Here is a 21617-nt window from a genome sequence, read left to right as displayed (position 1 = left end):
GGCGGGGAAGGGAGGGAGGGACTATGGTGGGCACTGGTGACAAGGAGGCCGGGGGAAGGACCCGACGGGTCTCTCCAAACGCACAAGGCATGTCAGGGTACCTGTGTCCCACGCGACTGCCCCCTGGAGGGTATCCACTGCCGAAGAGGCTCCTGACGGGTGAGGAAACTCGTCCTCTGGGCATCAGTCAGCGTCTTGTCCCAGGGACGAGGCAACCGAGCGGCTGTGGTGGCAGGTGTGGGGCTCTGCGTGGCCTCCCCTCCCCAGTGCCGACGGGGCCACCTGCTGTCCCTTTGCCAGCGGCAGAGACCAACCACGCGGGGCCTGGCCGGCCTCCTAGCAGCAGGCTGATGACGCCGGTCCCTTCCCCTCGTGGAAGGGGCAGAGATTTGTCCCCCGCGGATTCTACCCAGATCCTGGACACGGAACTGTCCTTCCCACCCGGAAGGGGTCCCCCGGCACCACCACGCACGGGCCTGCCTCGCTCATATCCTAACCTTCCACGCGACACTGCTTCCGATCAAGGAAGTCGCTTCACATCCGAAGCGCAGCAGCAAAGGGGCCGATGTCCCTGGAATTAACTGGTTTCACCACACACTCATCACTCAGAAGCAGCTGGCCTGATAGACTGACCCAGTTGCGGGGCCTGTGGGGAGACACCACATTGAAGGGTTCCAGCGGAAGCTGTGGAAGGGTTCCTGGCTTCCGGGCTCCAGCGGAGGCTCTGAATCAGAGCCCACTGTGTCGTGCTGTCCCTCCCGCGGCCACAAAACTCGGGCCTGGGCAGGAGGGGGCGGGAGAGCCCCGGACACCCCACGCCTGGTCCCGAGACAGAAGCCACCCATGTGTCACAATGGACATTTATTTTAAAGGAGTCTTGGGATGCCTGGGGGGCGCTCCATGGGTTAAGCACCCGACTTTGGCTCAGGTCACGATCTCGCGGTCCGTGAGCTCGAGCCCCGCATCGGGCTCTGCGCTGACAGCTCGGAGCCTGGAGCCTGCTTGGGATTCTGGGTCTCCCTCTCTCTCTCTGCCCCTCCCCTGTTCATGCTCTGTCTCTCTCTGTCTCAAAAATAAATAAACATTAAAAAATTAAAAAAACAAAACCACAGGAGTGTTAAGCACGTAAGAAAAACTCGTTAGCTAGTAACCGAAAGGTAAGGAGAAAACCGTGAGGCCTCATGAAGGCAGCGACTGCTGGAAAAGGCCAGCCTCCCAGGGCTGCAGGAATTAGGAGAGTGTGGAAACTTCTCACACAGGGACCTCCGAGAGGGCGCTGCTCTGTGGGCGCTGAGCCTCGGCTGGGGGGTGGGCTCCCGAAAGGGGCCCCGTCCACGCGGGGCTAATGTCTCTGGGGATGCGGCCGTGTGACGAGGAGGCCAGACAGACTACGAACCGGGTTGAACACTTCAGACTGGGGGTGGCATGCCCGGGACCTGGAGGCCCAAGAAGGAACACGGGAGGCCCACGGGGGAGGAGTCCCCTTGGCCTCCTGCCCAGTGCTCCCAGTGGAGCCTGCTGGGGCAGCAGGAAAGCAGGAGGTTCGGACCCGGGCCGGGGCAGAGACGCCCAGGTATGGTCCCCATCGGTCCAGCCGGAAAGCCACCGCTCACCGGACCTGAGAGTGGGTCCGTGTCCGTCCTCAGCGGCCTCACAAAACCTACCGAGCATTTCACACCTTTCCTAGGTACCGTATCTGGAGTCATTCTCCAGCCCAAATTGAAGGCGGTCAAGGTTGCTTTGCAATTCTGACTCTGCCCCTTAATGGCTGTGTGATTGGGGCCTGTCATCTCACCACCGGCAGCTTCAGTGTCCCTGTCTCTGAAACAGGGGGGACAACGCTTATTTCCGGGGGGGGGGAGGGTGGCTGTGAGGGCAGCGTGAAAGCTTAGCACGGTGCTTGGCTCGTGGTGGAGAAGATATTCGAGAACATCTCTGTTCACCCCGAATACGAGGCCAAATCTCCCCCTGAAAGGGGTTTGTCAACCATTTTCAACATTAGGTTCCTGGGTCTCCGGAAATCTGGGTCTCAGCCATTGTTCTTTACTCCCCCCAGAGTGGGAAATACTTCCTTGGTGCCCCCCCCCCCGCCCCCACCCCCTGCAGAGGGGAAGGGAGGGAAGCTCTGGGGAGATCCTGGGCTGAGATCCCCAGAGGGAGGAAGCACCTTCTGGCTGGATGTGCCCTCTCCTTGGAAAAATAGCTTGATTCTGTCTGGTTGGGGGGCGGGGAGGCAGTCTCTGATGTATAAAATGGTCCTGTTAAGACCTCTGGGCAAGGCTGCCTTGCAGGTGATGCTTGTGCTGGGGTCCCTTCCTCCGGCCTCCCCACGCCCTCTCCCCAGGCAATGGGAGCTGAGCCTTTAAGGCGCCCTTGCCCTTGGGAGTTTCCACCGTGGGACTGCGGAAGGCCACCTATATACCCGTCCACCTTCCCTGTCCCCAAGACTTGGCTTCTCCAGGACTTGGGATTCCCTCCTCCCCAGGGGCAGCTCCGCAGGCCTTGGGGTGACCTCCTAACCGACCTCTTTGCCGCAACTCCGCAAGCCTGGTTCCTAAGTGAAATCTGATCCTGAGCCCGAGCGCGGCCGGGTGTTTCTCTCTGGTCCTGACCCGTGTAAGCCCTGCTCACCGTCGAGGCGGTCGGGAATGACACCCTGGCCAAGCGCTCAGTCCCAGCCCCTTCCCTCCCGCGTGTCCCCGTAGGACGAGCCTTCTCCCGACCGGGGACCTGGGGGCCGCCGGGTCATCCTCTGTCCCAGCTCCTAGCAGAGGCTGAGCCCGAGACCGCGGCCTCGCGAATGACGAAGCCGAACCCGGAGCAAGCTGGGGGCTCCGCCGCCGCCGAAGAGATCATTCTCTCCCACCTGCTCGGGACGCGGCGAGCACTAAGCAGCTTTGTCTTCCGAGGGGCCGCGTGCCGGGCGCCCTCGGCAGGAGGCGCGGCATTCTCAGGGCCGCGGCTGCAGCTCGCGGGCCGGGGTCCCGAACCTGTGGCCGGAGGGGCTGCGGGGACAGCGAGCCCGCGTCCAGCTCCGGGCGGCCGAGGCCAACGGTCGCGGGGGAGACTCGCGCGGGGCGTGCTGCAGGGCGGAGCGCTAGGCGGGCGCGCAGCGGCCTGGACGCGGAGAGGCGTGATCAGGGGCGTGGCCTGGGACCCGGCGGGAGCGCGGGGGCGTGGTCTCGGAGGGCGTGGTCTGAGAGGGCGCGGCGAGACTCTCCAGGGGCGTGGTCTCGGGAGCTGCGCTTGGGAGGGGCCCGAGGACGCCCCGGAAGCTGGAGGGCGTGGTCCGGGAGGGCGCGGCGGGATCCCGAGGGGCGTGGACCCCGAGGGGCGTGGTCTGGGGACGGCCGCTGCAGCCCGCGGAGTGCGGGGGAGAGGCGAGGGGGCCTGGAGGAAGGCGGGGGCTGGCCCGCTCTGCTAGCTCGGTGGGGCGGTCTCCGGGACGCCTGAGGGAGGGGAAGAGGGGGGAGGGGAGACCACAGGGGAGGGGAGGAGAGAGCAGGGGAGATGAAAGCAGGGGAGGTGGCCAGGGAGTGGAGGGGCGGCCGCAGGGGAGGGCTGGGGAGCGGAGGGGAGGGCAGGGAAGGGGAGGAGAGGGGAGGGCAGGAGAGGGAAGTCCGCAGGAGAGGGGAGGAAAGAGGAAGGCGGGGGGGTGGGCAGAGCAGGGGAGCGGAGGCCGCAAGCAGAGGTCGGGAGACGGTTGCAGAAGCGCTCAGACGGGGAAGAGCCCCCGGTGCGCCCTGCGAACGTGGGGGCGATGTGCGGGGCTGGAGGGCGTGGAGGGCCGGCGTCCCCGAGCGGGGGTGGACGGGACCCCGGGGACCCTGGCTGCGCGGAGCCCTTGTCGCGCGTCCTGTCGTGTCGTGTACGCACCCCGCACGGCCGCCCTCCGCTTCGGGCCCCGCCGGCACCCTCTCCACGATTTCATCCGCTCACGACGCAAACCCAAAGAGGTGCCGTCCGGAACCCCAGGATTTCTTGTACCACGTGTCTTTTACGTCTTAAAAATGCTCGGTCCTGGGCGCCCGGCTGGATCGGTGGGTGGAGCGTGGGAGTCCTGATCTCCCGGTGGGGTGGTGAGTTCGCGCCCCGCCTTGCGGGTGGAGATTCCTCAAAAGAAAGAAAGAGACTTAAAAAAAAAAAAAAAAAAAAAGAGGCTCACTCCTAATAAGCCCCATGAAATCTCCTCGTGCCTGTCCCCGTGGTCCCTGTGTTTCGGACTGGTAAACTGAGGCTGGTGGAGGTTACGTGTCCCGCCCGCGGGTATGGGCTAGGCCGCCTGCCGGTGCCGCAGTGCACGCGTTGCTGACAGCAAAAGGATGCCACCCGGGGGTCCAGACACGACGGCTCCCGCGAAGCGGAACCAGGGACGCGACGGAGACGCGGACCGGGCGGGGCTGGGGAGGTGGGGACGCTCTGAGCCCGGGTTCTGCCATCTCTGCGGCGCACACGGTGGCGCTCGGGCCCGAAGGTCCCCGGGAGAGCCAGGCGCGGTTAGGGCGAGCAGGTGTTCGGCGCTCCGTACGTCCTTCCCGCCGCTGTGACAAGTTGGGCGGCGGCGTCTGAGGCCTTGCTCCTGAGCGAGTGGTTGCCCTGTCCCAAGGTCCCCCTGGGGCTGGGGCGGTGAGCCGCCCGGCGGGCGTGTCCAGACCTTTCCAGGCCCGGGCCTGTAATATGTGTGTGTAATATGGCCATCTCCACGCACGTACCTACTGAGGTTCTGGGGGGGTGTGTTCACTGCCTTTGTTGTTAAACTCCTAGAAAGAAACCTACTACCCGCAGTGTGCTTGTTCTGTGTCACTGTAGAGCTTGGACCTTTTCCCACGTCAGCATCTATAGGTTTCTCTGCCTCGTTCTGTGTAATGGCTACACGGTACTTCTTAGTATCACTCCATAAAATTTTATTTAGCCATTTCTCCACTGATAGACATTTGGGTTGTTCAGATGTCTCGGTTATACAAAACAGTGCTGCCATTTGTAGGTTTATTGCGGAGATGTTGGGGAAGCGTATTAAAACATGTGAAGAGGGGCGCCTGGGTGGCTCAGTCGGTTAAACATCCGACTTCCGCTCAGGTCACGATCTCACGGTGGGTGAGTTCGAGCCCCGCCTCGGGCTCTGTGCTGACGGCTCGGAGCCTGGAGCCTGCTTCAGATTGTGTCTCCCTCTCTGCTGCTCCCCCACTCATGCTCTGTCTCTGTCTCTCAAAAATAAATAAACATTAAAAAAAGTAAAAAAAAAACCCAAAACAAAACACATGCTCTCTCGTGAATAGTGCAATTCTCTTTCGCTTTAAAAACTCGACGGGTCACCTTTAGCCAAGTTTTCTTTTTCTTCTTCCTCTTCTAAGATTTTATTTTATTTTGAGTAATCTCTACACCCAAGGTGGGGCTCGAACCTACAACCCCAAGATCAAGAGTTGCACACTCCACGGATGGAGCCAGCCGCGCCCCTCTTATCCAAGTTTTTAACACTATTATATATTGCATTCCCACACAGTCTGGGTTCTGTTTCTTGACTCTTTAGTTCCATTGATCTATTTGCTTACCTTCTGCAGGTATTAGTTTTACATCTTATAGCTTTATAATATACTTTGACGTTTGTTTCAAGGAAGTTTCCAAAATTTCTTTTTTTTTCTTCAATTTTTTTTTATCTTTATTTGAGAGAGAGACAGAGTGTGAGCAGGGGAGGGGCAGAGAGAGAGGGAGACCCAGAATCCAAAGCAGGCTCCAGGCTCCAGGCTCCGAGCTGTCAGTGCAGAGCCCGACGCCGGGCTCGAACTCATGAACCGTGAGATCATGACCTGAGCCGAAGTCGATGCTTAACTGACGGAGCCCCCCGGGCGCCCCTAAAGTTTCTTAATTCTTGCATGCATATTTTCTCTCCCGGATGAACTCAGAATTAGCGCCAAGTTCCATTAAAAATCTTGTTAGAAATTTTGTTGAGATTGTCTCAGTGTGGAAGAATCTAAAATCTTTACAGTATTGAGCATTTCCATCAAGGAACATACATCTTTCTTGATGTAGTCAGATCTTTTCTATGGTCTTCAAAAAAGATTTTTTAAAAATAATTCTCACACACTTCCTAAGCTTATTTTTTGGTGTGTTATAGAGAAGTGGACATTGTAGATAGAATTTTTTACATTACAGTTTTTATGTTGATCTTATAACCAACAATTAGTTTCATTATAAATTTGTAACTAGTTATTGGTAATGTATAGAAATTCTGTTGACCTTTGTGTATTTTATAGCCTGCTATCTTACTGAGATCTCATTAAAACCGATAATTTTGTGGGGCACCTGGGTGGCTCAGGCGGTTAAGCGTCCAGTCCAACTTTGGCTCAGGTCATGATCTCACGGTCTGTGAGTTCGAGCCCCGTGCCGGGCTCCTTGCTGACAGCTCAGAGCCTGGAGCCTGTTTCGGATTCTGGGTCTCCCTCTCTCTCTCTGCTCCTCCCCTGCTCATGCTCTGTCTCTTTCTCTGTCTCTCCAAAATAAACAAACATTAAACTCTTTTTTTTTTAAACCCAATAATTTTGTAATTGAAACTCTTAGGCTTTCAGGATAAGTATTATTTGTTAGTAACAATTTTAGGGGTGCCTGGGTGGTTCAGTCGGTTGGGTGGCCGACTTTGGCTCAGGTCATGATCTCGCGGTCCGTGAGTTCGAGCCCCGCGTCGGGCTCTGTGCTGACAGCTCAGAGCCTGGAGCCTGTTTCAGATTCTGTGTCTCCCTCTCTCTGACCCTCCCCCGTTCATACTCTGTCTCAAAAATAAATAAACGTTAAAAAAAATGGAAAAAAATAATAATCTTATAACAAAACTAGCAGTGAATATTTATTGAGCATTTACTACGTGCCGGAAAGAGTTCCAAGCACTTGCCATGTTTTGATTCATACAATCCTCACAACCCCAACAACACATAGAAGAGACTCAGTAGCAATCATTCTATTTCTCTTATCTTACAGGGAGAAAAACACAAGCCAACCAACCTGCGGTCCTGTTTTCTCTTTAGCTACTTTCCATCTCCCTGCATTTTAAGCAAAACTTCTGGAGTTCCCTCTTCTTGCTGATTCCAATTCCTTTCCTCCGATTCTCTTTTTATTTATTTTTTCAAGTCAGCTCTAAGCCCACTCAACATGGGGCTCGAACTCACCACCCCGAGAGAGTCGTGCTTTCCATCCAGCCGGCCAGGCGCCTGCAAGTGCGATTATTTTGACTGAAGCCCCGGTCTCTTCTTGAATCCACTCCCATCGGGTCTCGCGCCCTCTGTTTCACCAAGACTGTTTTTGTCAAGATCACGATCACCTCCGTGTTGCCAATCTCCAGCGGACAACTCTCAGTTCGAGCCCCGCGTCGGGCTCTGTGCTGATGGCTGGGAGCCTGGAGCCTGCTTCAGATCCCGTGTCTCCCTCTCTCTGCCCCTCCCCTGCTCGCTCGCTCTCTCAAAAATAAAATGGCTCTCCTTTCCTTCAGGCAGGTCTTTTTTTTTTTTTTAAATGTTTATTTATTTTGAGAGACACAGCAGGGGAGGAGCAGAGAGGAGGAGAGAGAACCCAGGGCCCGATGCAAGGGCTCGAACCCAAGAACTGTGAGATCGTGACCTGAGCTGAAACTGAGAGTTGGTTGCTTAACCAACTGAGCCCCCCAGGCGCCCCTACTTTATTTTTTAAAAGTGTTTTACTTCTATCGTCTATTTCCCCCACGAGACTGTACTTTCCCCAAGAGGACTGGGGACGTTTTGCTCTCTTCCATATTCCCACCACAGCGCCTGGCGCATAGTAGGTGCTTCCTACATACTTCATGAATGAGGCATGGGAGACTGGGCAAATTTTCCGAAGTCACACCGCTAGGAGAGTGGCTTAGAGTGGCAGTTCAGCTCCTGAGATCTTTACCAAAAAAAATTTCTTTTTAGTAATCTCCACACCCAAGGTGGGGTTCAAACTCATGACGCTGAGATCAAGGGTCATGTGCTCTTCTGAGCCAGCCAGGCGCCCCTCCAGAGCCTGAACTCTTTTTAATTAAAAAAAAATTTGGGGCGCCTGGGTGGCGCAGTCGGTTGAGCGTCCGACTTCAGCCAGGTCACGATCTCGCGCTGTCTGTGAGTTCGAGCCCCGCGTCGGGCTCTGGGCTGATGGCTCAGAGCCTGGAGCCTGTTTCCGATTCTGTGTCTCCCTCTCTCTCTGCCCCTCCCCCGTTCGTGCTCTGTCTCTCTCTGTCCCGAAAATAAATAAACGTTGAAAAAAAAAAATTTAAAAAAAAAGAAAAAAAAATTTTTTTTTTAATGTTTATTCATTTCCTGAGAGAGCGCACCAGAGTGAGTGGGGGAGGGGCAGAGAGAGAGAAGGAGACAGAATCCCAAGCAGGCTCCGCACGGTGGGCACAGAGCCTGACGTGGGGCTCAAACTCACAAACCGCGAGCTCATGACCTGAGCTGGAGTCGGATGCCTCACCGACGGAGTCACCCCGTCGCCCCCAGAGCCTGAACTCTGAACCATGAAGGCGTCCTGCAAATAATGATTTCCTTTTTCAAAAACATATTTTCTCCTTGACTAGAACTTTCCAAGAGACGTTTAATAGCGCTGAAAAGTGTTCACGACGACTTTAGGAGAATGCTTCTGGCCTAGGGTTTCGCCACTAATGTTATCGATTTGACTCCCCTTATCAATGGTGAAGGTACACCCTCCCGGTCCTGATTCGTTTAGAGCCCCGCACCGAATGACATGAGGTCCAGTGGGGATCCAACAGCACCCCGTCCGTGAAGGTCTCAGGAGTGTTGTAATCGGAAGGAAAGCGGCAACACCCCGTCCCTCCAGCGGGACTCCGGCCGATTTTCATACAGGCTTACTCTGTGCCTCCCCTGGGGCTACCGTGGAAAGCTCGCGAAGCCTGGTTCTTGCAGCTCGTGTTAGCGGGCATGGCCAATAAAAAAGCGAACGAGGGCATTTCAGGTTTCGATGCATCCTCAGGCAATAAAGCCAAGGGGGTGACAAAAAGGCAGGTGGGCAGGGGTTTGGCTGCAGCCTAGTAAGCGACAGGTGGACAGACTGGAAGGCCAAGTCACATGGGGACTCGTGAGCCAACGAGTTTAGGTGGTAGTCAGTGTGCAATGGAAACCATTTGATATTTAAAAAAAATTGTGTGTGGGGGGGGGACACCTGGGGGGCTCAGGTCATGATCTCACGACTCATGAGTTCAAGCCCCACACCTGGCTCTGTGCTGACAGCTCGGAGCCTGGAGCTGCTTCGGAGTCTGTGTCTCCCTCTCTGTCTGTTCCTCCCCTGCTCTTACTCTCTCTCTCTCTCAAAATTTAAAAAATTTAAGTTTATTTATTTTGAGAGAGAGAGCACAAGGGGAGGGGGGGAGGAACGGGGCAGGGGAGAGAATCCCAAGCAGGCTCTACACTGTCAGTGCAGAGCCTGACGTGGGGCTTGAACCCACAAACCGTGAGATCATGACCTGAGCCGAAATCAAGAGTCGGATGCTCAGCCGACGGAGCCCTCCAGGCACCCTGACCATTCGGTATTTTTTTAAGTTGGGGACGTCCTGAAATGATTGGCTTTAGCAGCATTTCTCCGGAGGCTGTGTGAAGGGCCAGGGGTGGGGGTGCAGATATAAGGTGTTGCCGTGGTCTGGGTGGAAGGTGGCAGCTTGGAGTAGGGGGCAGGAGTGTCACTGCAAAGTCTCAGATGCCTTTTTGGAGTAAGGGTCAGTGGGATTTACGGAGGTGAAGGAGAGGGAGGAATTTAGGGGACTGCTGGAGACGGAACAGGTGGCAAAAAAAGGCAGAGGGTTTTCCTGTGATTTCTATCATCTGTCCCCCTCCTTCCCAGTTTTGTCCTTTTTCCTGACTTGTTCCCACTGTCAGAGACTTTCCCTAACGTCTGTCACTCCCAGCAAAAATAACGCTCAGAGCGTGGCAGTGGGAGGGCGAGGCCCTGGACGGAGTCAACTGGAGACCAAATCCTGTCTGGGTGAACTGTGACCTCGGACAAGCTTCTTCAGGTAGGACATCGGTAGAGAAGGGTGACCCCGTCCCGGCTGTTGAGTTGCAGGCATCTATGCTTTTACATCCTCAGCATCTAGCAGATCCTTGATGGGGTCAAGCCTGCAAATTGGAATTTATTTCCTCTCGGATTTTAGACTGTACAGACCGGAGGGGAAACTTGGGGACTTTCGGGCACCTGCTCACCCAAGTCTATCAGCCAGGTGACATTCGCTCCACTTGCTTAAGAGACGGTCTCCAAATTCCTGCCCCAAAGTTCTCCCAGTTCAAGTATTCCCCTGATTTTCCAAGACCTACCGAACCTAAAATTATTTGTATCTTACGCTGTAATGTCGGGTTTTTCTTCTGTAAGACTTTAGGAATATTTTCTGGAAGCGTAAGAGGCGCTAACTGGCTGTTTTGGCAAGTTACTTTGGTCTTCCAAAGTGGGTCAGCTTGTTGAAGATGTGGAAGACTGAGCTTAACCAGGCGTGAGGAGTTGAGCCGCAGCCCCCCCACGTCACTTTGGGGGCAAATCCGATTGGGCACTTTTCCCGGGTGGCGTTGTCAGGTAAGGATTCCAAAGCGTAGCGGGGGAGAGGATTACCAGCCTGTTACTGAACATGAACCCAGGGACCAAGGGGCCGGCAGGTCACTCACACCCGCGAGTCCGGTAACGGCCCCGAACTAAAACCGTGCGAGTCGTACACACCGGTAACGAAAAATAATCCTCCCGAAGTTATCGCCTCCTTTGTAAGTAGGAATGAATTCCCCGCCTCCTCGGAATAGAACACATCAGATGTTGACAGACCGTGGAATATCGGGACGAGCCCATCACAGCGTGCGCGGAGCGCCAGCCTCATCTATGCGGTCCCGGGCGGCTTCTAACCGCCCCGTCTTATAACCTGCGACTTACTGTATGTTCGTGCCCGGACCGCAGCAGTTAAGGACTCCTCACTCAACAAGATGGGTTAACGGGTACCGTGACCGCTTCATGCGAAAGGCAGAAACAGGCTTTTTAGTTGGCAAAGCTAAAGCTTTGTAAAGCACGGTTTAGTACAAATCCTAAGGGACTCGGCTCAAAGCGCGGCCTCTCCTACCCCATCAGAGACGCCCGCTCTCCCGTCCGTTTCCACGAACAGGCGGCGAGGGCCTATTGTGCGCGCCTGCCAAAAGCGGACTGGGGAAGCTCATTAAAAATTGGCTCTTAGGGGGCGGCCGGGCCGGCTCAGTCGGTGGCGCATGTGACTTCGGACCTCAGGGTTCAAGCCCCACGTGGAGCAGAGAGTTTACTTAAGAACAAACACAAAACTATGACCCCATGTCAACAAACTGGAAGCAGGCTCTGAAATGTGTGTCTCCCTCTCTCTCTGCCCCTCCCCCGCTTATGCTCTGTCTCTGTCAAACATAAATCAACATAAAAAATAAAAATGAAAATGAAGTCAAGAGCGAGCCCGTGAACGAGCGGCGCAGCAGCCCAACGTTCTCCCGGACTGTTCTCGGCCCGAGTTCCGCCGGACTCGAGAGCAGTTCCACGCGCTGCGGCGTTGGAACCAGCGCGTCCACCAGGGCCGCGTTCCCGGCCGCAGAACGCGCGCTCCCCTCCCCGAGGGAAAGCGCGCCGGGAAGCAAGTCTCGGGGCCTGACCGGTCACCTCGGGGTGGACGCGCCTCCAGGGCCCTCGCTGCGGAGCCACACTTACCGTTACACGTGCCGAGCAAAGTTCGACGGCGCAGGTCTGTCAATCGACAGGCCTCAGGAAGGTTTCCCCGTTTCCATGTGCTTCGGCCGGGTGGGTGGGGACTCGCCCGTTTGGAGCACCACGTATCCAAAGGGTCAAGATCTGGTTTTCACGAACAGATTTACTCTCTGCAAATTTTAAACCAGGAGGAAAACCAACAGCTCCAGCTTCCTTTCCACACAAAACGTATCCTTTCTCCGTCTCTCAACGGTCTCGTCTCAGACGGGAGGTGACAAACCGCTTGGCACTAAAATGACTCTTAACGGTTCAAGTGACTGAACTACACGGGCAGGGGTGAGAATAAAGACCAAAAGCAGGTACAGTTTAATGTATTTTAATAGCAAACTTACAGGAACAGCACAGAAGACAGACAACATTAAAAACATGTACTTGCATGTAGGACAACTCAGTTAGAAAAGTATAGTGAATGGATGGAATCTACCGTATGATAAAAATGCTACAAACACCATTTAGTTGCCGTCAATAAGAAATTTACTCGTTTTAAAAAAATCCAAATGCTGGCATTGTCCAGAAAAATTTAACAGGTTTATTTATAATTGTTATAAAGTTGAACTGCTGAAACGTGTTCACTGAAACATTTTGACTTGCATTAATGCTTTATGTCCCCGCATTTATATTAAAAATTCACACACGAATGAAAATGGAAAAACTGCCAATACCTGATTTCTGTCCCCGATTTTTCCATTTGCAATCATATACTTCGGTACCTTTTGACCCCATGGAAAAAAAATATCTAACGTTCAGAACTACCAATAACAGGAAGAAGAGAAATTTTTTTTTTTTTTTTTTAAAGAATGAAACGTTTTCCATCAGAGTGGATTCTTAAGCACGCTCTCCACGTATGCGGCGCGCTAGCTGGATGTCTTTTGGCATAATTGTTACACGTTTGGCATGGATAGCACACAGGTTGGTGTCTTCGAAGAGGCCCACCAGGTAGGCCTCGCTTGCCTCCTGCAAAGGAGCAAAGAAAAAGGCATCAATGGCGTTATTAGCACCCGTCACGGGGAAGTCTGTACCGGTTCAGATGATGAGGTTTTCGGACCTCTGAAAAGCCGCTCCAGAAGACGCTGACCTGTTCACCAAACGGGTACGTTTTAAAACCTGGGGGACAGGCTGAAAGGCAGTTTAGGAAAAGCGGAAGGCTCGAGCTTGGAAATCTTCAGCAAATTACACAAGAGTCAAACGATTTCATTACTAAGCTTCGATTTTTTCTCCTGTTAACGCGCGATCTCTTATCCACCGAAATGTCTTCGGTGAATCCCATTGAATCCAGGAACTCCAGCTTAGACTCTAATCCTGTCTCCTCGCCAGCGTCCTCCTCATCCCGAATCCCGCTCGCCCCGGAGTATCTGCCTGAACCTTTGCTTGCCAATAATCCAACACAGCGGACAACTGGCTTCCATCACATGGTCCCCATCAACCTTTTCTTTTCCACCTCCGTTCTATCACATGGGGCCCACGGGTCCCAGAGCACAACACGCCGGCGTTGTTTACATTCTTGGACCTGTTTGGCCTAGATGTGCCCCCTCCAAGCGCACCTTCCTCTGTGCTCCCCAACCCGCAGTGACCTTTTCCCCTCTCGTATTAATATGGATCCCTCCAGTTTTTCTCATTACACTCGAGGAGTCTTTGAAGGCACGCCCCTCTCTCTATCACCACTCAGAAACCGCCAGCTGTGGGAACTGTTCACGGACACTTGGCAAGTCAGGTTAGTAGACCGTACAGCTGTCTGAAAAGCTAAAGAGTCCTTTAGCCGAAGTCACATTTGCTTCCTCATTCCGAGAGGCAGAAACCGTTTTACCAGTCCAGTCACCCGCCCAGCTGTTTTAGTGGCTCAGGAGCATTAGACGGGGCTGTCTGGCCTTGTCGCCTTCTCTGTAGAAAAGTTACTTCTCTGATCAAGATACTTAGAAAAACCAAGATGCCTGTAGTTGCTGTTGTTGTCCTAATAAAAAAAATATTTTCCATTTTGGAACCCTTAGGTAACAATAAAGCGAAAAATGATGCCACCCGACACTTGGGCAATTTCAGCCACTTATGCCACGTAACACAAAATATGTAGACAGAACAGGCAGATTCGCTTGCGATTTTGCAACAGAACTACGGAGACTTGCTTTCCCAAGCATCAACGCAGCAACAATTAATTCAACTGGTTCACATTATCATCTTATGAAAAAGTACGCCCTTCACATTTATAGATCTTCAACTTTTTTGCCTTATGTCTCTCTTCTATGAAAATTTGTTTCATCTAAATTTTACAACCCCTACAATGTTCTTCTTCTGCGTTTTTAATGTTTATTTAGTTTTGAGAGAGAGAGAGAGAGAGAGAGAGAGAGAGAGAGAGAAAGAGAAAGAATCCCAAGGAATCTCTATACTAATGGATGTGGGGCTCGAACTCAGGAACCGCGGGATCATGACCTGAGCTAAAATCAAGAGTCAGACGCTTAGCTGATTGGGCCCCCCAGGAGCCTCCTGCTGCATTTAAGAGTCAGGTTTTATCTACCCACTAAGGCCTAGCTCAGACTTTCCGAGCAGGAGGAAGCAAGCACTTCCACTCCCAGCGGCACAAAGCCTTGAACTCCTTCCTCCAGACTCCCTGCTGCTTCTCTGGCCTCGTACAGCAGAGCCAGAGCCACCCTCTTACGTACGTAACTTTATAATAGAGTCTTGTTTTCTACTCACAACGCCTTGCCTTGGAGTAGATGTTCAACAAATGTTTGCTTTTTAAATCTAACCCCAAGTAAGTTTACATCTTTTCCATGCAAACATTCCAAAGGATGTAATGAAGGCAAAAGCCCTTAACAGCCGGGGATTCATTCTTACAATATTCTAAGGAATAGGTGAGAGGTGTGGAGACCAAGGCATAGTAGGGCTCCGATGGGCTCACCACACACATCAGATAGGACTGACGTTCCTCAGGCAAGACACCAGTTTGATTTTGTTTCGCCCGGCCTCACGCCCATGCAGAATGCTTCTGCAAAACGTAGCACTGTGAGCTGCAAGATGGACAAGCCAACAGGTCCCGTGGTTCTGAGACCATTTAAGAGCAGAATGATCCATGGGCTCCCTGGTACTGCTCCGAATGGCACGTGGCCATTCTCACTTCTGTCTTGGAGCCCGGCTACTGGTTTTATAGGGTTATGTCTGGTCGGCTCTGGGAGAGTATTCTATACCCACGGGGGATTTGACCATGACCCATATATTTCTAATTCTATTACACAGATCCTAAAACCTTCTCAACGGGAAGGCTCTAATGGGAATGAAAGACTGCCACATAAATTTATAGCCCAACAAACCAATTTTGAGATAATGGCAAAAGAAAAAATACCTTACAACTAGAAGGAAATGTTAATTTACAATGCGTTGACTATATTCAATGTCTGATTCTCCCACCATTTCGAAACACCAATGTCTACATTTTTAACACGAGGATACCTCAAGTCCAAACTCTCAGACATTAAAGACAAAGGTTAGATTTTAAGTCCGTCCGTTCCTGAGTATCGCATGGCAAACCCAGACTAATTTCTTTACCCCTCACCCCCCCGCACCACCTCCCCGTCTCATTTAGTTCTATTAGGAAACTTGTCAACTGTGTGATTCTAAACCAAAAATAAAAAGACTTTTTGAATTTTATTTCAACTGCTCTCTTCTGTTATTTCCACCAGCAAATTCTCCATCCCTGTCTTTAAGAGAACTGAAGTGCGTGGATACAGAAAGCAAACACGTGCACAAAAAAACTGGTAACAAAGATTACTCTTTCCAAACAAGAGCCATCTAACTGCTGGAGTACAGGCAGCAGAAGGAAACATTGTGCTCAAAACCAATACAGGAACACTTGCTAACCTAAACCACACACCTTCGTGCCAGTGACCATGAAGTTTACATGTGAACTGGAAAGACAATAGTGTTTTGCCCAGATTGCTTAGTAATCTCCATTTACAAGGCTCTACCACGGACCGACCGTTTAACACGAACACGTTGGGACTTCCCAGTATAATGGGTTCTTTAAGCACAGTCCTGGCTAACTGGGACTAGGAACCAAAACTAGCAGCTTTGTATCAAATGCCTGACAATCTTGGAAAATACAGCGGGCAAAATGTGACTTGCAACTGTACTGATAGATGAAAGGAGACCTTACGGTAAACAACGATTAAAACAGAAAAAAGAGTTTTAAGTACCAGCGCTAGAAGATTTTAGTAGTTTGAAATTTCAGTAATTTCAATTCATTGAGAATTTAATGGATGCCTACTCCTGGAATCCACCAATCAAACCCAGTTCAGACTAACCATAGAAACAGCTCACCCAATCGCACTTCAGCATAGAACCCACCTATCAAATCTCCCTCACATGTAAAGCCAAAGCTTGCCACGGCAACAGCAGCCTCACAATCCTCCAATGGAGTGTATGTGGACTGTGGTCCCCGCACCCCCAGGGATTCTGATTCACGTCTGTGGTGCCTAGAAATCCGCACTTTTAGTCACTTCCAAACCCCTGCTCTCATGGAGGCAGTAGTCTGAGATACACCGATCTAAAACATGCCAAACACAATATAAAACAGGGTACACGTTAGTGATTGGTATTAATTATATTCTCACCCCTAATCCAGTTTTAATGCTGGCACAAGACACAAATATTATGGCTATGCAACCACCTCTAAGACCGTACTTCCCAGAGTTCTGACACCTGGTGTGGAGATTAAATTCAATGTGCTTCCCATTTAATCGGAGATCATAATCCTCTTTGGCCAACTCCAAGTCCTGACATCCCTGCCCCTTAACACGTACGGTGTGATCTCGAAGCACACCCTTTCTCCCTACGGCCAAGCCCATGCCAGCTAGCTGGGTGCTTCCTTCAGCTCAGTGCACAGCCTCCCCACCGACACCGCGCTCCCCTCTCGCGTGGCCTCTGCACATCCAGAAAGACACCAACTCTCCATGCCTTTTCCAGCGATCACTGCTTAAAGCTGAGGACCAACACAGACCTTAGTCCCACATCTTTGTAATGTCCCGCAGCACCCATGACCGAACAAGAGGGTTCTTTTTTCCTCGAGACACCGTTCTCAACGCAATGTTTAAAAAACTGAAAGACGGTATGCCGGAACGAACGGTATACCGTTCGGAGCCAGATGGGTTCAAATGAGGACTGTCACCCAAATGGGTTCAAGTCGCATTTTCGGTGTGTATGACCTTGAGCAACCTAACCTTTCTGACATCTCAACGGTGAAGCAAAGGTATGGCCCACCTTACGGGCTGTGCTGATCAAAGACGTGGAAAGATTTAGAAGTGTTCTTGGTACACAGCAGGACGGCCGACTCTCAGAGCCGTCCCCACCCGCCACTTTACCTGCAAAGCACCGATAGCCGCGCTCTGGAAGCGCAGGTCTGTTTTGAAGTCCTGAGCAATTTCTCGCACCAGACGCTGGAAAGGAAGTTTGCGGATCAGAAGTTCAGTGGACTTCTGGTAACGTCTAATTTCGCGGAGTGCCACGGTACCAGGCCTTAACACAAAACAAAACAACATTAAACAAATGGTTATCGGACATACACAAAAACATACGAGGATAAGCGGTTAGCTTTAACAAACCCAGTCATTTTCCAAAAAATAAACCACCCGTTTTCTGTTTTTTAGCTTGGGTATAAAATTTCCCTCATCGGTTTATGATCTGAATATTCAAAGCTGTCGAGAGTAACAGAACAATTCCTTGAAATCAAAAAGCGTAACATGAAAGGAGATTCTGAGCAGGGCATTTATCCGAGTCCCATTCACTTTCTTCGTCTTAACACAGGGGCGTCAATAGCGTATCATTACTTGGGAGGGCGTGAGGCCACTAATAAAAAGTCAACATTCAGACTCTTGTCAATTTGGTATTACTAGCTTTGCTTCTTCTAAAAGACACACCAACACCACTCAATGGGCTTCATTTAAAAACACACTCAGGTATATTCAAGGCCCATTTCCCAGAACACGTTTACTTTGACGACGGCTCATCCGTCAGGAATGATGAAGTCTGGATACTCCTGATGGCGCGGTGTGCCTTCCACAGGGCAGAGTGTTCGTGCATCTTTTTTTTTTTTTAACTAAGTGTCAACAAAAACGTACCTCAAGTCTGACTTATTTCTTCCACTCTATGAGCTTTTATTTTAGAGTAACTATAAAATCATTTGCAGAGGCTAAGTACAGACAGCTTCTGCCCTCTAACGGCAGATGCCCTTAACAACACCGCTGAGGACAGCTCAACACCAGACTGCTAACGAGGAAATACACCAATTTAAGTAAATGAAGGAGAACTTTACTCAAACAAAACACCCCACCTTGAGTATTATTAAAATAGAATTGATATCAAAATGTATTATTTTGCCAAAAACGAGTGTCCATCCTCACACACGTACTTAAAAAGCACTTTATTACTTTAAAAACACACGTTGCTAACATAACAACTAAATAAAACGAGAACCTATCTCATTAACATCATCGGTGATTCAGTCGGTCTCCTTTGGGCTCTGGGTAGCTTCAAAATAAAACATTCCGACAAAACCCAACACTATGTTTTGGGACACACACGCGCACACGTTTTTAAAGTATTAGCAAATATTCAAAAGGGGAAAAACATCGGTTTCCCTAGATCAAAAAGTCTGCTGGTTATACATCTTTTCATTATATTTTACAATTGCTGCTTCCGTAGACGGACTCTATCCCACTATTTCCTCTTTAAAAAAAAAAAAAAAAATACCTGTAACGATGAGGTTTCTTCACCCCTCCAGTAGAGGGCGCACTCTTGCGAGCGGCTTTTGTAGCCAGTTGCTTCCTCGGTGCTTTACCCCCGGTCGATTTGCGGGCAGTCTGCTTTGTACGAGCCATGGTACTGAGACCTCCTCACTTACCTACCAGCATCAAAAACAAAAATCATACACACGACCCCCCCCAGACGTTCAAGTTTTCCTGCCACTGCCGGCCCCCGCCCCCGCCAGGCTGGAAATTAGGCCCAGCACAAAACAAAACAAAACAAAAAACCCGACAATGTCCGTCATGTTATATAATTCGCCAGGGTGCAGATCACGCCTGCCACCCAGACAGGACTTCTCGAAACAAACTGTGGGACTCGGAAATTGGGACCTCTAACGCCGACCATCCCTCAAAAGACCGACGGCAAAACAAAAAAGACCCCCCTAACGGCCTCGGCCTCCCTCTCTTTAATTAAAGTAGAAATCAGAAACGTCTGCAAACATCCGACCCGCAAACAAGTCCAAAGAACGAAGCCACAAAACACAGAAAGGTCGAGTCAAATCTCGGCAAAAAGCCTCCGGTTCCCCCCCCCCCCGGCCCCGCGCCCCCCACCGCCGGGCGCCCGGCCGCGGACGGACCCGGGCGAAGCTCTGAAAACACGCCTGGGGTCGCGTTTCCACAGCGTGTTGACAACACGGCGCCCGGGGACGCGGGAGGGGACAGCGGCGCCCGGCGGCCGGTTCTCCACAAAGCCCGGTCCCGCGGCCGGCCGTCGTGGGCTCCGCCGCAGCCGAGCGCCCCGCAGCCGGGCTGTGATCGCCGCCCGCGCCGGCCCGCGGAAACTTTTGGGCCCGGCCCCCCGCGCCCCCGCCGCGGCCCCCAGCGCCCCGACCCACACGCCAACAATCGGCGCCCGGAGCCCCTTCCTCCCGGGGGCACGACGCACCCAAGCCGCTCCGAAACGCCCCGATCCCCCGCCACGTGCCGCCCTCCAAAATGCAAAAGTTTTTTTTTTTGCATTTCCAATGCATCAAGTTTCCGCTTCTCCAAAAAAGGAGAAAAAAAAAAATGTCCCTCTCTGAAAAAATTCTCCTCCGTTCTCGAAACGGGGAACAGAGAGAGACGGGGGAGAAAACATGGTCGGTGACCAGAGAAGAGAGACAAGATGGTGAAGCTCAGCAACAACTGTGGGGAGGCAGCAAAAAGCGAGTTAGCCCGGGGTGCGAAGCGGCGGCGATTTCCCCCCTTTTCCCGCCCGAAAACCGGGGCCCGGGGCCCGGGGGCGGCAGGGAAGGGGCCCGCGCGGGTCGTGGTGAGGGTCTGGGGTCCCGGGAAGGGGCGGCGGGCGGGATTTGGCCGAAGAAAGGGGAGCCGGGGGCGCGGGGAGGAGGGAGAGCGGCTCGGCGCCGCGGCGGCTGCTGCTGTGGGGCTGAGGCGGCGAGAGACGGGGGAGAGCCGCCGCCGCCGCCGCCTCGGGGACGCGGAAACTCGCTCCTCACCTCCATTTCTGGGCCAAAAAGTTTGCGGGCCGGGCCCGGGGGGCCGGGGGGGGGCCGTGCCCGCGGCGCCGGGGCCCGGGCGGCGGCGGGCGGCGAGCGGGGCCCGGTCCCGGGGAGGCGGGCGGCCGGGGAAACTTACCCCCCTTCTCCTTCGGCTGGAGCTCGGCGAGCTAGAGGCGGCGCTGGCGTTAGCGAGCGACGGCGGCGCGGCGGCGGCTGCGAACACAATTGAAAGATGGCTGACACCGAGGCTGGCCCCCAACACACGCCGCCCCGCCCCCGCGCCGCGCGCCAGCCAATCACACACAATGGAGGGAAGGCTCGGCCCCGCCCCCGGCCCCCGCCAGCGCCCCGCCCCCGCCCCTCCCCCCGCGCGTTCGTTCGCTGGCGCGCGCTCGCCCCTCCCCCGCGCGCCGCCCGCTCCCTCCCCGCGGCCGCCTCGCGCCGAGTGTGTACAAACACAAAAGACGTGCCGGAGGGCCGCCGGCTCCCGCCGCGACGGCCGCCCGGCCGCCCGCCGGCCCGCCGGCCCGCGCGCCCCCGGCCCCGGGCCCGCGCTCGGCTCCCCCCCCCACCGCCCGCCGCCCGCCGCCCCCTCCTCCCCCCCCCCCACCCCGCTGGCGCCCACGTCATCCCGCGCCCGGAGCCCGGGGTCGGGGCGCCCAGGGGCGGTGGGGGAGGGGCGGCGGGCGCGGCCGGTGAACGCCCGGGCCTGCGGGCGGCGTGGGGGCGGGGCGGCGGGGGGGAGACGGCCCGGGGGGGGGGTGCTACGCGGCCGCGGGGGCCCCGGGGCGGACGGCCCGCCCGCGCGCAACTTTCCCCGCAGGTGGCGGCGCCGGGCCGCCCGACGCAAGATGGCTGTGCTCGGCGAGCGCGACAACAATGCGCGGCCGCGCGGCCCGCCTGTCGGTCCCCGCACCTCCCCGCCGGCCGCCCGGGGCCCCCCGCGGCCGCGGCCCGGTTGCCCGGGGACCGCCGGCCGGGGCGGCCCGCACAGCTGGCGCGCGGCGCAGAGCGGCGGCCGGGAGGGAGGGGCGGTCCGGGGACGGTCGCCTTCACCCGCCTTCCAGCCCTCGGTAGCCCGGGAAGCCGAGCCGCCGCGGCCCGGGACGCCCGGACCGTCCCGGGGACGGCCCCGCCAGCGCGGCACGGCGGTGCGCGGGCGCTTCCCCCGGGGCTCCTGCGGGCATCCCCGGGGGATAGCGCGGGAGCTACGCCGCCCGGGCGAAGGGCGAAGTGCCAGTCGCGATCCCCAGATTTTATAAAGCACCTTAGTCGTAAACATTACCCTGAAACGGGCGCGCGGAAATCAGAGAGCAGGGAGGGAATGGGTTTGTCCAAGGTCACTTAAGTAAGGGACAGACCTGGGAGCAGCAGAAAAACTCCAGGCCTCCTGTCTCATTATTATTTAATGGATGTTAAGTGTCCGTGGTTGCTGTGCAGAGCACATGCGATCTGGAAGCCTCTCCTAAAAGCACACATGCAAAAAACAAAACAAAACAAAAAACAGCCCAGGCAGAGCTGCTAGCGGAGAGTTCCTGTCACTGGGGCCGAGCAGAGTTTTGTTTTGCTTGTTCTGTTTTGTTTTCAGGGAAGCGAAATATTTGCTGTTGAATCGATCCAGGAAAGCCGGGCCCCATCAATTAAATTC

General features: G+C 54.1%; 2 protein-coding genes across 2 annotated transcripts; both read right to left on the bottom strand.

Annotated features, from left to right (window-relative positions):
* Positions 1-8496, bottom strand: LOC122476435 (proline-rich protein 2-like). Its single transcript, XM_043569080.1, has 3 exons — positions 8452-8496; positions 2867-3420; positions 1-646 (listed from the first exon to the last, which is right to left on the bottom strand). Exons 1-3 carry the CDS (start codon positions 8494-8496, stop codon positions 535-537), a joined length of 711 nt encoding a protein of 236 aa, XP_043425015.1. The 3' UTR covers positions 1-534.
* Positions 8497-12042: 3546 nt separating this feature from the next.
* Positions 12043-20232, bottom strand: LOC122476524 (histone H3.3A). Its single transcript, XM_043569322.1, has 4 exons — positions 20106-20232; positions 18475-18625; positions 17088-17241; positions 12043-12696 (listed from the first exon to the last, which is right to left on the bottom strand). The coding sequence occupies exons 2-4, from the start codon at positions 18600-18602 to the stop codon at positions 12568-12570; spliced, it is 411 nt and encodes a 136-aa protein (XP_043425257.1). The 5' UTR covers positions 18603-18625; positions 20106-20232; the 3' UTR covers positions 12043-12567.
* Between the last annotated feature and the right edge of the window lie 1385 nt (positions 20233-21617).

This window comes from Prionailurus bengalensis, chromosome E4, assembly GCF_016509475.1.
Source record: "Prionailurus bengalensis isolate Pbe53 chromosome E4, Fcat_Pben_1.1_paternal_pri, whole genome shotgun sequence".
Classification (NCBI taxonomy): Eukaryota; Metazoa; Chordata; class Mammalia; order Carnivora; family Felidae; genus Prionailurus; species Prionailurus bengalensis.
Note: the sequence above shows the minus strand (reverse complement) of the source record. Positions and strands in the feature narration are given on the sequence as shown.

What these genes read in the sequence shown, in the direction of transcription:
- LOC122476435 (XM_043569080.1), bottom strand. Translation starts at nt 8,496, where the DNA reads ATGGTTCAGAGTTCAGGCTCTGGGGGCGACGGGGTGACTCCGTCG. An exon ending in GCGACGGGGTGACTCCGTCG is followed by an intron (nt 3,421 to 8,451) that starts GTGAGGCATCCG and finishes CCACCGAGCTAG; the next exon opens with CAGAGCGGGCCAGCCCCCGC. An exon ending in GCTCGCCGCGTCCCGAGCAG is followed by an intron (nt 647 to 2,866) that starts GTGGGAGAGAAT and finishes GTCTCCCCACAG; the next exon opens with GCCCCGCAACTGGGTCAGTC.
- LOC122476524 (XM_043569322.1), bottom strand. Translation starts at nt 18,602, where the DNA reads ATGGCTCGTACAAAGCAGACTGCCCGCAAATCGACCGGGGGTAAAGCA. An exon ending in AAGAAACCTCATCGTTACAG is followed by an intron (nt 17,242 to 18,474) that starts GTATTTTTTTTT and finishes TTTTGTGTTAAG; the next exon opens with GCCTGGTACCGTGGCACTCC. An exon ending in CGGCTATCGGTGCTTTGCAG is followed by an intron (nt 12,697 to 17,087) that starts GTAAAGTGGCGG and finishes GCTCCTTTGCAG; the next exon opens with GAGGCAAGCGAGGCCTACCT.